Here is a 14,545-nt window from a genome sequence, read left to right on the forward strand (position 1 = left end):
AGAATAAAACTTTATAGAACATTAACATTTTCCTGCCTCTTCTTGGGTAACCCTTCCATCCTTTACTTAAAGTAATTACTTGTTGTCATGCTGATTTCATCAGATTATAGGAGAGAGAGAATAATCAACACTTCTGAGGTGGAAAGGACTTTCAAATCCCTCCCTGTCATGAAACTGATTAAGAAATGGAGGCGGAGAGTGGGGAAGGACTTGCTCAACCTGGTAGGGGCTCATTAGCAGCAGAGCTGGGGCAGAACCAACCCTCTTGCCTTCCAGGCTAATGCACAGTTCTTGGTACTGTGTTTTGCCATATTAAATGACCGAGTTGTGTGACCATGTCACTGACCTCTATCCCTTTCTTGGTGACTTCTCTTTAAGGACGAGGCTTATTTCACAGAAGAGGGCAAGTTCCCCCCACAAGGGAGCTCTTATGGGACAAACTAAGGGTATAAAGTCTAAACTAAACATATCTTTGATAAGTGTTGTGCATCTTAGAAAAGAGAGGTTCTGGAATGGTGACTACATACACGCTTCTTTGTTTTTGAGGAGAGAGTCACAGAACAGACCAAAGGGAAGGCTAAGTGGTCTCTTATCCTGGGGATCTGGACTGCCTGCTGAAGCCTGAATTTACAGTGATGTGTTTCAGACGGGGAAACTTAGGAGACGTCGTAGGCCTGATACTTGGTTATGATTGATGCCCTTCTGTCTCTCTCCTGGGACAGGTAGTAGATGCGGTTGGCCTCTGGGTAGGTGACTTTGCTGAGCGGGAGCTTGTAGATGGCGCGGTTGTTGGTCGTCAGGAGCAGGAAGGTGAGAGCTGAGAGACAGAAGGGCCAAGTGCAAGGTGGCAATCCAAACTGGAGTGAAAGAACACAGATAAGCCTTGGTCACATCAGGTGCTTGTGCTGTTTTAATCAGCCCTTATCGATCACCTACAGCCCTGGGGACAGGAGGGACTGCTTTGAAGGCATTGATAAAGATACTTCATTGATGACCAATATAAATAAAATCATGCCAGTGCTATTCATCTGCATTGCAACGGTGAATACACAGTCTTCAGAATGCAGCCACTGGGAACCCTAATAGTTGGGCTAATATGCCCTTATGTAGAAGTCATCAAAACATAATATGCCTTTTGTAGAGGCTGTGTTTTGTCAGAAGCTATGTTTCTGGCTAGGTTAGACTTCTAACTCTAGGAACTATGGTCATCCTGTGTCTTCTCCCATCAGCCCCTGTTGGAGAAGTGTCTTTGGCAGCCATTTGGTAGCTCAAGATGTTTTCTCTTTGGTCATAGCTGATTGGACTAGAGATAGGCACCCGACTCAAATACTGCTTCCTACAGGCAGGTGAAAGTGCCCTCTGCCAACAGAATCCCTCTCTTGAGAAGTTGAACTAAGAGGCACAGAGATTGTGTCTACAGGGTTCTGGAACTGAAAAAACTGGGGAACAAACCAGGGATGTGTGGCCGTTGGGGGATGTGTGCAGTAGAAGAAACCTGTCACAGAGACACAGGGAAAGTGAGCAGAGAGATGGAGAGAGGCAAAGGTGTGTCATCATTGTCCTATGGAGCTGGAGACAGAGCACAGCTGCCTTTCTTCTCAAGGGCTCTCCAATCTCCAGCTCTTTTTCTCATGATGTTGACCTGTTTTATTTCTTGAGATGCTCTAAGGCTTTTTAGTACTCTTCTCCACTCTTCATTTGAGATAGCTTGAATGGATAGTTTGCTAACAATGAGCCTGCAACTTCAGTTACGAGGCACATCAAATATGCCCCCTCTTGCCAAAACATCTTTTTTTTTTTTTTTTTTTTTTTTTTTGAGACGGAGTCTTGCTCTGTCACCCAGGCTGGAGTGCAGTGGCGCAATCTCGGCTCACTGCAAGCTCTGCCTCCCGGGTTTACGCCATTCTCCTGCCTCAGCCTCTCCGAGTAGCTGGGACTACAGGCGCCCGCCACCAGGCCCGGCTAATTTTTTTTTGTATTTTTAGTAGAGACGGGGTTTCACCGTGGTCTCGATCTCCTGACCTCGTGATCTGCCCGCCTCAGCCTCCCAAAGTGCTGGGATTACAAGCGTGAGCCACCGCGCCCGGCCTCAAAACATCATCTTCTAAGCAGTAAAAACCTCAGTTGCTACCATGGGAGTAACAATGCCAGTCACGTGTGTGTCCAGAGATGGCACTGTTGGGTGGGTCTTGGGGAACAACAAAGACAGCCTGCTACCAGAGCTGAGGCTGTAAGGAGCACCCATGAGTGATGAGTTCCATTCAGCGAGTCTTCCAAAGCCCCACGAAGACTGCACAAGTTGTTTGGGAAGCACCCTTGGAGTCCTACATTGGAAAGGATGTTGGTTTGGATTTCCTCAGACCCAGAACCGAATCTCAGCTCTGATCACCTTGTTATGGCCATTTAATCTTTCTGAGACCTCAATAGTGAAATAGGAATAATAAAGCCTACTCAGAGAGTTGGTGCCTCTAGTGTATACCAAGTACTCAATACAAATGATCCTAAATATGTGGTTATTATCATCAAACAGAGGGCAGCATTGTTGAAGACATGAGGTTGTACATACATGTGCCACTTAGAAAACAAAAGAGTACAGCTCCTATGTGCTCTTCTGAGGAGGGCTTCGATGGTCCCATAAATGTCATTCAACATTTTTATTTCCTGTTCCTCAGTGACACTGTGGGAAATGCCTTTAAGGTGAGTTAATAGCCTGTACTTTTTCATATTCCGGACAGTGGCCAATGCAATGTCTTAAACACAGTAGGCAAACGAGGTAAACTTGATTTTGTTTTGAAAGATGTCTAAATTGAATAGTCTAATCTGTAACTTCTCTGAAAACAGAGGGAAAGGCCAGTCATCACTGTAAACATCCATGATCAGGAACCACAGCTTCCTGTTTTGCATCTCTTTTAGTGCCTTGTTCAAGGATGGCACATGGCATGGATTTAGTGGATGAACGACTGGATGGGTATAGGAGGAGGCTGATAAAGCCTGAAGGGAGCCTCGGAGCCCATACTTCATGCCCTTATTCCCCCTTAGAGTTTCTGATGCTTCGCTATTCAACCCCAGTTCTAATACACCCTATCGTAGAGGCTCACTATCTTAGGGCTTCATTCATCCAGTATTGCTTGAGCACCTACTATGTGTTGAAGACTATAACAGATACTGGAGATAAAGATAATATGATAAGGTCCCTTTTCCAAGGGAGAGGACTGGCTGAGGGTAGAAGACCAATGAGTACTAGACTTATCACAAAACTGTACGACATCAAGTGTTTAGCCGAGGTGTGCACAAATACAATGAGGCCCAGAAAAGAGATTTTGTTCACTGGGGAAAACAGGATAGTATCAGGGAAGGCAAATTCTACTGCTAAGAAAAATTCCTTCCTGTGTTAAGTCCAAACCACCCATTTTCACTAAAGGTGAGGAGAGAGATTTAGGCAGGTGTTACTAGAATGCCCACCCCCTCCTTATCTGCAAGATCACCTGGACTTCTGGTTGTCCATGCAAAGTGTGCCCTTGTACGCTTATCTGAGAAGGGGAGGCACCAGCTGCAAGTGGGGCCCTGAGCCCTCTGCACTGGGGTTAGGGGCCAGCATGGGCTCCTCCTGACCTCACACATCGCCCTACACTGGAGCCCAGATGAGGAAGGGATTCCCAGACTGTGGCCCGTGACCTTAAGCCTCAGCTCTGGCTTCTCTCTTGCCTGGCTGGGGCTTGACTCCCCTTATTCTATGGAGGGGAGCTAGTTAGTTGCCCTGGGGCAAAGATTTATGCTGGCTCACAAGCTAGCTAGGCAGACACACACAAATTAAATAATAAAGATTTAAAAATAGTTATAGAGGACGATAGAAAGGAATTTGATTTACAAGATAATGCTCCTCAAATTTCCTCTAAGGAGCTCCTGGCCTACTGATGATAGGAATGAATTGGCCCACAGTTGAAATGTAAATTTTGGGGCCTGGCTCCCTCTGCCTAGCAGGTGCTGAAGTGAGTAGTGTGACTTGAAATAAGGGAGATGAGCTGGGGAAGAGTTCTTAGAGAAGAGAGGTTTTCAGCAGGTTTGGGGAAGCCAAGAGGACATCAGGAAGGATGTTGTAGGCACGTTCTGAGCCTGTGTTGACTCACCACAGATAACAGGTTAGCCAGGGCAGCACCCAGGTAGGCAGCAAACAGTGCTAGAAAAAAAAAAAAAAAAGAGACCAGTAACTATTTAATAGCACCTCAAGATTGCTCTACATATTCTTTTCCCATCAATTTTATGCCACAAATCCTATCTCTAAGATTTTTTAAAAATTTGATTTATGTTTCCATTGCTTGGCAGCTTTAAAATTGTTAAATTCCATGCAAATGCCAGTGCAGCAAAGACAGCAGATGAACTTGTTAAAAAGGGCCAGAAGTGAGCTGTTATGGTTCTCTTGGGTCCCACCACCTTGCATTCCAGTAAGGGAACATTTAACAGCATAAACCATAAATGAAAATTTTACTATACGGTGAAGGCAAGTGAATCCCAGAACTCCCTACTGGAATATTTCATCACAAGTTATTAACATAATAAGGGTTTCTAGGGAAGAGCAGCATTCTGAAAGCTTGAGGAAGACTAGACATGCCCAGTGCCTTGTCATGTAGGCTCTACGGAAGGCACGACGAGGCTGGCCACTGGGAATGAGCCCAGTGCCGGCAACAGGGGAGAAGCTATTAAAATGTACTAGTGTAATTGGCCTTTGCTTCCAAACCCTTCATTTCTCACTGAGAGCATCCCAATTGTCCTTAGGATTATATTAACAAGAGCTAATCTTTATTAGTGTGTTATTGTGTGCCCAGCTAGTAGCAATACTACCATAGCTTTCAGTATTCCTACAGTGTAAGCACTATTATTGTCTTCATTTCAAACATGAGAAAACTGAGGCTCAGAGAGGTGAAATAATATGACTGTTCGGCCTATATTTCAGTTGGAGAAGTCCCTTTTGTTTTGGAGGGGAGATTCAAGGTGGAAGAGTAGATGAGATTAAAGAATGAGTTACATGGCCGGGAGCGGTGGCTCATGTCTGTAATCCCAGCACTTTGGGAGGTCAAGATGGGAGGATCACTTGAGCCCAGGAGTGTGAGACCAGTCTGGGCAACAAAGCAAGATACCATCTCTACAGAAACCAAAAACATTAGCTGGGTGTGGTGGCACGTGCCTGTAATCTCAGCTACTTGGGAGGCTGAGGCAGGAGGATGGCTTGAGCCCAGAAGTTTGAGGCTGCAGTGAACTATGATCATGCTGCTTACTGTGCTCTAGCCTGGGTGACAGAGCAAGACCTCGTCTCAAAAAACAAACAACAAACAAACAAAAGAGAATGAGTTAAATGAGTTATATGAAGTGGAGTGTGGGGCTGTCAATGGGTTTCATGGGTCAAACCAGGCAGCTTATTCTCTGAGAGCGAATAGGAGCCCATGGCATCCTTTGTGTTTGCTGAATCCTCATTAATTAACATACATCATTTAACTAGAGATAATAGAGGTCAGCACTTACTGGACATTCCCTATGTGTCAGCATTATTCTCATCATGTTCACAAATGATCTAATTTGATCCTGACAACAGCTGTAGGAGTTGGGCACTGTTAGTATCAGGCATGGAGAGTTCAAGCAACTTGCCCAGGATTACATGGCTAACAAGTGGCGGAGCCCCGGCCATCTGGCTCCGGGAGTGGGCTCTTAACCAGCCTCTCAGATCTGAGGTTGGAAAGAGAGAGGCAAACCAAGCACTACCAAGGCCCCAGAATAGAGGGGAGCCGGACGGCCTGAGTGGGACTCTGGGCTTGGTCTGTGAAGAATGGAAGACTCCAACTCCATCCATCTTCCCTGGGACCCAGAGCCAAAGGATTCATTCTCTCTCCCTCTTCCCCCACTGATATTTGCTATTTTATCAAATTTGGTGATGTTACTAGCAGGAAAACCCTCCGAAAACCCCATGTGGGCTCCTGTGTGGCTGTAGGGCTTGCAGAGTTGGGAGAGAGGAGGAAGGGTAGAAGAAAGAAGACGAAATGAGACATGTAGCATGCCTGGGCTGGAGGGAAAACTGTCTGTCTCAGGTCATGTGTCGAGCAGGCTGTGGTGGAAGGAATCTTTGCAACAGGATGCCTGGCCACCTGGCCTGTCTTATCTATCACTGACTGTGTGACGTTGGAAAAGGGCCTAACTGTTCTGGGCTTGGATTTTTTTTACTGGTAGAAAAAGCACTGGCTTCAGGAACAGTGTGGTGTCCTGCAAACAGCACAGCCTTTTACAGTCAGGCAGACCTGACCTCAAGCAATGTATTTAGCTTCCTTTCGCCTCATTTCCCCATCTGTGAAATGGGGATATTAATATTATCCACACACTTTACAGGGCTGGAGGGAAGATTAAATGAGATGACCTGTACCAAGGTTTCACAGCTCCAGCTCCGTGGACACTTTGGATGGGGCAATTCCTTATTCTGGGGGGCTGTCCTGTGTATTGTAGGATGTTTAACAGCGTCTCTGGATTTTACCCGTTAGATGCCAGTAGCACTTCCCCCAGCCTCAGGTATGACACACAAAAATGTCATCAGACATTGCCAAATGTTCCCGTGGAAGGGGAAAATTACCCCTGGTTGAAAACCACCAGGGTAATATCTGACATAAATTGGGTATTTAAGATTTGTTTGTTAAACATGAATATCCCTTAGTGAATAAGCAGAACTTGGACTTGGTAGCCAGGGATATCCTGTAATGTCCTTTCCCAGCTGGTATCCTAGATGTCCTTGTCCTCTGAGACTCTGGACAGAAGTTACAGCTTCAGGGTCTGGACGCAGCCACCTCCCCACCGGGCCACCTGCTCTGATCCTATGTGGAGCTCGTGGGCCACTAACAGAGCCTAGAGTGGCACAGTCTTGACTCTGAATCTTTAAAAATTTCAGGACTCCTTGACTTTTCATTTCTAGCATTCAGACTTTTAATTTTTAATGGGATGAGGCCCAAACCAATTTAATAATATAAATGACAACTGATTTTAAAGATATCTGAGCATTTAGAATTTTTGCCATTGGGACATTTTTATGGAAGGAGGGAACTTAGGCACAGGTCTAGTTTCAGGTCATGTAAAAATGCTGGCCTATTAAGAAGTTAAAGTTAATTTAAATTAAAATATTCACAGTGACATTTATTTCCGATGGGGCTGTTCTGCCTGGTGAAGGAGCTATCATTCCCTCCTGCTCTCACTACCTCCTGGTTGCCTGTCAGTGGGCCCTACGCACAAGTAAGCTTGACTACATGTTCCAGGTTTTCCAGATGGCCTCAATTTCTTCTTTTCATTGAACCTATAAAAACATTTGTTTGTGAGGCTGAGTGGGCAGATCACTTGAGCCCAGGACCAGCCTGGGAAACATAGTGCAGCCCTGTCTCTACAAAAATATATATAGAGAAATTAGCTGGGCATGGTGGTGCATGCCTATAGCCCCAGCTACTCAGGAGGCTAAGGTGGGAGGATCACTTGAGCCTGGGAGGTTGAGGCTGCAGTGAGCCGTGATCATGCCACTGCACTCCAGCCTGGACAACAGAGTAAGACCCTGTCTCAAAACAACAACAATAAAACGCCCCTCAAACTCCACTTGTATGTGCTATAGACTGCTTTCCCATTTTTGGTCTATAAGTACATCAGTAGATGCTTCCAGATCTTTCTTTAACTTGTAGAAGGAGGGTGATTCTACCTCTGCCCACAGGCAAGTCCTTTTACCTCCCTTAGCCTCAGGCACCACGGCTACAAAATAGAGCTGGAGTTTTCAGCTTCTTAAAATGATAAAATGGAGTAATATTTGGAAAAGTATGTTGGTGAAAACCAATAAATGTCAGATATTATTACTGTGTAGTCTGTCTAAAAGTTCAAGGATCCACCTAAAGGGGCTTAAAATTCACTTTAGTGTATTCTCATGTTTCCTGAGATCATCAGGCCCATTGGCACTTTTGGGGGATGACGTGACTCAGTTTCCTTGAAGCCAATGAGTGCATCTTGATTTATCAGAGGCTTCTGGAACAGAGAGGTGCCATGCTGGGAAAGGGGGTGGGGAGTTTAATGAGTTCGGACTGAGGAAGACCTAGCTTCATGTCTCAGCCTTGTCTTTCACTATGCAGTTGAGCCACTTCACCTCTTTGACAAGGCTGGGACTTGGGGAGGTGAGTGAAGCACCTGGGGTGCAAAATTTCAGGTGGCCTTCACTCTCAGGGTCACGGGGATATGTCAGGGTCATCACCTGCTTGGCCCTGAGGGTAAGCACCTCCTTAAATTTTGCATCCCAGGCGTCTCCCTCATCTCACCTTAGTCTTGCTCTTTGACACAACTTTTCCTCGTTTGCAAAATACGAATAGTAATACCAACCTTGGAGAATTAGTGTTAAGGTAGAGATGAGGTATTTAAAGTGCCTACTTTGTGGTGAGTGTTAGGTGAATGGCTATCTTTTATTTGGGCAATATGACAGCTACTTTTTTTTTTTTTTTTTTTTTTGAGTAACTACAGTGTGCTGGCCTTAGGTTGGTATAGCAAAAAGTAATTTTAAGAAGAGCAAATGAAAAAGACAGCAGCTTTACCCTTCATATCTTGTTTAGAGTTTGTAGTGACTGTCATAAAATGCAAAAGAAAATATATCTACAAATTATCTTAAGGAAACAAATATATGGCCATAGCTGATCCAGAACATCTTCCCCAGCAAGAATATTTGGAAAATTTTTATTATAAATTTATTTTTAAAAATAAGTTCATATAGATAATGTTCACAGAGTCCACAGATGTACTGAAATAGAACTTCTATTTTAAATGTTCTGCTCAAAAGGAGTTTTGTTTGGTTTCCATTCATATAACATCAAGAAATAAAGGATGTTCAAGGATGAGGACATATATGAGGACATATAAATCTACCAACTTGTTACAGTCGATCTAATTTCCTGGGACTCTGAACAAATATATAACAAACAGGGGTCATTTAAAGGGTCTATGGTTAATGTTTGAATGCTTAAGGTGAATCGCTGTAGATGATGTAAATCACCCAATTCCACATGTAAGGAGTAACCTGCATAAGAGTTGCTCGGTCAGTTTGCTCCAACCCCCGCCAGGAGAGTAGCAATCACAGAAGACAGCCCAGGAACAACAACCAAACCTCCACCACCATCTTCATGTGACTGAACGTTGAGTATTCAGTGAAAATAGTGTTTAATTTATTAATTACTAAATAACCATCAAAAAAAGTTTTATGTAAAAACCCTTTTATAAAGGAAACAAATCCTCTGTGGGCTGTACCTACCGCAGGCGATGGCGAGGAGGTGCGTCTGCCAGGTGATGACGTAGAACATGCCTCCTATCGCTGTGCATGCGAGGGTGCTGTTGAAGCCACACAGGCCAAAGTAGATGGAGTCAAAGGGCGTCGCAATAGTGAGTGCTGTGAGAGAAGGCGGGCATCAGGGTTGAGTCTAGGGTCTTATGGGGCCCATCTGCTGGCCCTGAAACCTACCGCAGTCCTTAAAGCTCAGAGCCAGTTATCTTCTCAGGTAGTTATACAAAAAGGACTTCTGGCTTTATTCTGTGAAGAAACATCTAAAGGAAACAAATGGCCATAGAGTCCCATGAATACTGGCAGTTAAGCTGGCATGGGTTGAAGAGATTCTTCGAGTAAGGACAGAAGTCTGATTTAAACAGCCAAGAGAATATCCTTCCCCTGCCAAGAAAGAGAACCTCTCCTTCTTCATTGATACCTTAATTCTGCAATGGAGAACAAATCTTTCTTGTTGTCACTGCAGATGACTTAACATGTAAATATGCCTGGAAGAAACTTCCCCCAAACTTTAAATTTATACTAAGGTGTAAATGACTAACACCAAAGCCTTTCTTGAGGGCAGCTGTGGCTCAGGGGAGGATAAAGGGACTAGATCAAAAATGGAGAAACAGGGTATAACAGAAGGAGGGAAAGTTCACAGGAATCAGCAGGTGGAGTGTTGAAGATGAGAGTCACCACTTTATTTGGAGCCGGCCCCAGGCTCTAAGCCCCTCACAGCCCAGGGAAGTGAGGACACAGACCTGCTAGCATCCCCATGGTGGATCCAATTGCTGCATGCAAGCAAATGAGAGGTGAGGATATGAACAGAGCTATGAGGAAGATGCCTCCAGTCCAGGGGTTATCACAGCCGTACACTTGGCCAATTCCAATGGGGATGGCTCTCAAAAGCTGTGGGCACAACAGTATTACATGCTCATTATGGAGGCAAAAGAGACAACTTGACCTTGGCTGCAAGAGACTTGGCACTGAACCCTTCCTGCTAACATTTTGCAACAGATGTCCAATATTTTTATTTCTATTCAAATAGGTTAACTTTAACAGGAACAAAAGCTTTATTATCTTAATCTTGAGTTCTTAGAACACTGATGGATTAGGATGTTGAGTTTCCTTTATTTATAAATATGAGTGTGAGGCATTTATCCCCCAGGGAAGAGAAACTGAAAACCTTTCAAGGTAGGTAGAAAGTTTTCAACTTTACTATTGATTAGAAAAGTAATATATGTCTGATCAAAGTTGGGGTTTAAAAACCCTTTGTGAATTTTTTTTTTTTTTTTGAGATGGAGTTTCGCTCTTGTTGCCCAGGCTGGAGTGCAATGGCGTGATCTTGGCCCACTGCAACCTCCGCCTCCCAGGTTCAAGAGATTCTCCTGCCTCAGCCTCCCGAGTAGCTGGGATTACAGGCATGTGCCACCATGTCCGGCTAATGTTGTATTTTTGGTAGAGACGAGGTTTTTCCATGTTGATGAGACTGGTCTTGAACTCCTGACCTCAGGTGATCAGCCTGCGTTGATCTCCCAAAGTGCTTGGATTACAGGCGTGAGCCACCACACCTGGCCATGATTTTTTTTTTTAAAGCTAAAAAGATGATTAGAAGGTGAAATATTAGACAAAAAAATGGCCCTGTGTGTTTTCAAGTACAACATGTTTGGGGTGTGATTGTGTTAGGAAGGTCTGGAGGAGGAACTCGACTAGTATCTACAGGAGCAGCCAGGAGAAAGGTAGTATCGCCCAGCATCTGCTGTTTTGATTAGTAAACCCCCGGGGCACCCTGCTTGATTCCGTCCTCCATCTATCTCTGGGGCTGGTGGGGCATGTCTGTGAATGGAAAAGCACTTGAAAAAGTCTGGTGCCTTGTGGGCACCTGCACAAGGGTCCTAGAGTTTGGGGAGAGGATCCTGGAAATGCCGGCTTCCCCAGCCACAGGGACTGTGTTTTGGAGGGTCTGGCCAAGGCCCATGGGCAGGAAGCTGAGGAGAGGCAGTGTCCTGGGGTGAGTCTGTGTATAGGTTATGGCAAGAACGCTCTTCCCTAGAGAACTCTTGCCTCTGGTCATGATGGGGGAGGGAGATCCTGCAGCTCGGGGGCCCTCATGCCACAGTGAGTGTGTACAGGAGACAGGCTGAGTGGGTTAGGCTTTGGGCTCAGTCTTCTGTTACCCAGGGCAGAGAACAGAATGAGGGCTCTGGCCTCACCATGCAGGGCAAAGGGGACAGGCGAGAGAGAGTTGTACATACAGAAGCAGCAGTATGGGCAGTTTTGTCCTCAGCCAGCTGCACCCTTCAGGGGGCTCTCAGTGGTCACAAAAGCAGAGGAACCCATGGGGACTCAACATTGCTGGGAAGTTTAGACACTCCCTCTGAAATTCACCACTTATTTATCAGAAACTCAAGGCTCTAATTTTAAAGGTCAAAAAGACAAAACATGTGAATCATTGTCATAATCCATTCAGTTGGCCAGAAAGTTACTTCTTAAAGAACAATGCCACAAAATTGAATTTTTCTTTCCTGGAACGTTGGTGGAGTGCTGGTGGTGGTGGTGGTGGTGGGTCTCAAGTGTTTGTACAGGATTATTTATTTTTTTCCATTTCTATAAAATTTCAAAATTTCTTCCCAACTGAAACTGTGACATACAGAATGCAATATCTAAAAGCTGCGTTTTCTAACATCATTTCCCCATAGCATGCCACTTACAGCAAGTTTGTCTCCAAAAGATATTAATTGCGTAGACTAAGAATGGGAAGCTTAAGAAGCTGAACTGCCAGCACAGCACCTTTTCTTGTTTCTGGTCCAAGAAGGTCCTCACACACACAAAATGATCAAGGATCCAACTAACACAAATAGTTCTCAGCCAGGTGCAATGGTTCACGCCTGTAATCCCAGCACTTTGGGAGGCTGAGGTGGCATGATTGCTTGAGGCCCGAGGTTTGAGACTAGCCTGGGCAACATGACAAGAGCGATCTCTACAAAACAATATAAAGAATTAGCTGGGCCTGGTGGCCCATGCCTGTAGTCCCAGCTACTCAGAAGGCTGAGGTGGGAGGATCCCTTGAGCCCAGGAGTTTGAGGCTGCAGTGAGCTGTGATTGCGTCACTGCACTCCAGCCGGGGTGACAGAATGAGACTCTATCTCTGAAACAAAAACAGAAACCCCAAAATCAAATAGTTTTCTTGCTAAATGCTGGTGCTTCTCAGTGTAAATTCAGGGCTCTTTCTACTACACCACGCTGCTGCTTACTGTGGAAGGCTAAGAGAAACGAGGCATCATTATTTCAGAGAAAGTTCCTGCAACAAGCCCAAGTGACTTTGTGGTCAGATGATGTGTTGCCAATAACGAAGTCTCAGAGTGAGCGCCAGACTGTGGGGCCATTTCATGTAACGGAAAGTAGGAGGGCCTTGGAGAAAACGTGCCTGGTTAGATAAGGTGGCTGGCTAATAGGCACATTTCTCTAGGCTGACTTAATGCTGTGAGTGCAGCTTCTTATTAATCACCTTGGCTAACTTCCAGAGGTCAGGATTATATATAGAATACTTATTAAAAAAAAAAACTTTAAAAGCTCTGTTATATGTTTCTTAATGAAAGAACACCTGTGCTTTAAAACCAACAGCATGGTGTAGTAGAAAAAGCCCTGAGTTTACACTGAGAAGCACCAGTATTTAGCAAGGAAACGATTTGATTTTGGGGTTTTTTTATTTTGGAGATAGAGTCTCATGGAGTGCAGTGACACAATCACAGCGCACTGCAGCCTCAAACTCCTGGGCTCAAGTGATCCTCCCACCTCAGCCTTCTGAGTAGCTGGGGCTACAGGCATGTGCCACCAGGCCCAGCTTTGGCGAGTGAAGGGAATAAACTCTGGAGGTTGGAACAATGACTTCTTAAGCCAATAGATGGTAGCATGATGTGTACGACTTGAGTGATTCCATGTGATTGAATGAAAGAAAATGCACAATGCAAGCTGTAAGCCTCAAAAAGACTTTTTAAACATCCACAAACAGCCCAGGCCTGGAAGTCAGGAGGCTGAAGTTCTAGCCTTGACTTTGCTCCTCTCTAATTGGCTGTAAGACCTGAGGCAGGTCTCTTAACTTGGCCTCAGTTTCCTTCTCTGTGCTATCATAGGATGAGACCAAAACTAGCCCTTTTTGCTCTCAGAAGTAGAAAAGGGTGGCAGCTCATGAGATATGTATGTAGAATGTCTGGTACTGTGTAATTGTTAGCAATTATTACTTGTGGATGTTTCTGATGTGCAAAATATGCAAATGCCACTAACATCCAGTGTGGACAGACACTGCCCTTCCTCCTCCCATGATACGTACCAAGGGCACTTGGACCTCTGACCAGGTGATGTTGGGCATGGAGGATGCAGGCTGCAGCAGCGTCGTGGGGAAGAAAAGGTTGTAGTGGCCTGTGGCTGCCAGGTACAAAGTCACAGTGATATTGAAGGGCAGTGTGAAGACTGGGAGGTCCCACTTGCTGAAGATGGTACCCAGGGCACTGGAGAGGATGGGGCTGATGGCAGAAGCATGAGAGATGCTGGTCAGGAAGCTGCCTGGTCATAACACAAGACTGTGCTGCAGTGGGGGCTCCCTGTGCCTTCCTAGAGAAAAGCAGCCTGCTGTGTATTCTCTGGAGCCTGACTGGCCCTGAGCAGGTCTTTCCCTGGGCCTCTTCCTCCCTGCACAGTGACAGGGTGGGGCACCCAGACTCGACTTCAGAAGGAGATATAAGGCAGGCAGTCTCAGAACTTCCTTCAGGAGTCCTATAGCTCCATCCCCAGGCATCAGGTTGGGGAGGCAGAGGGGAGGGAATCATATTCATTCAACAAATGTTTTTTGAGTGGCCATGTGCATGGGCTTTGTGGCCAGGGAGCCCTGTGTTTTCTCAACATGGGGTAGAGCAGGCACTGAGGGCTTCCCCATGGCTGGGCCTTCAGCCTACCCTGGGAGGTGGTCTTGGTCTGCTCAGGGGTCCTAAGGATTTAGAAAAGCCGGGGTAGGGGAGGGTTGAAAAGATTTCCAGAAACTGACAGGATCCTATAGTGCAGCTCTTAACCAATGTGGGCCTCAGTTTCTCTGTGCTCTGGCAGGGTGAGACCAAAAACCCTTTAGATCTTAAAAAAAAAGAATCATAAAGGGTGGTCGCTAATGGGATACTGTGTATAGACCTAGCATGGGGCTACCATTATATAAACTTAGTCATTATTTCCAGTGGACATTTCTGATGTGCA

The 14,545-nt window shown here is 45.4% G+C and overlaps 1 protein-coding gene across 1 annotated transcript in view; it reads right to left on the bottom strand.

The window, feature by feature from the left end:
• Nucleotides 1–394: 394 nt before the first annotated feature.
• Nucleotides 395–14,545, bottom strand: part of SLC14A2 (solute carrier family 14 member 2) — a 58,683-nt gene continuing 44,532 nt past the window's right edge. The window contains exons 15-19 of the mRNA XM_030810499.1: nucleotides 13,635–13,827; nucleotides 10,066–10,213; nucleotides 9,296–9,430; nucleotides 4,128–4,177; nucleotides 395–857 (exon numbers count right to left, since the gene is read on the bottom strand). Coding sequence (XP_030666359.1) covers nucleotides 657–857; nucleotides 4,128–4,177; nucleotides 9,296–9,430; nucleotides 10,066–10,213; nucleotides 13,635–13,827 — 727 coding nt within the window. The 3' untranslated portion in view covers nucleotides 395–656. The remainder of the gene's footprint in view (nucleotides 858–4,127; nucleotides 4,178–9,295; nucleotides 9,431–10,065; nucleotides 10,214–13,634; nucleotides 13,828–14,545) is intronic.

This window comes from Nomascus leucogenys, chromosome 4 (genome assembly GCF_006542625.1).
Source record: "Nomascus leucogenys isolate Asia chromosome 4, Asia_NLE_v1, whole genome shotgun sequence".
NCBI classification, from domain to species: Eukaryota; Metazoa; Chordata; class Mammalia; order Primates; family Hylobatidae; genus Nomascus; species Nomascus leucogenys.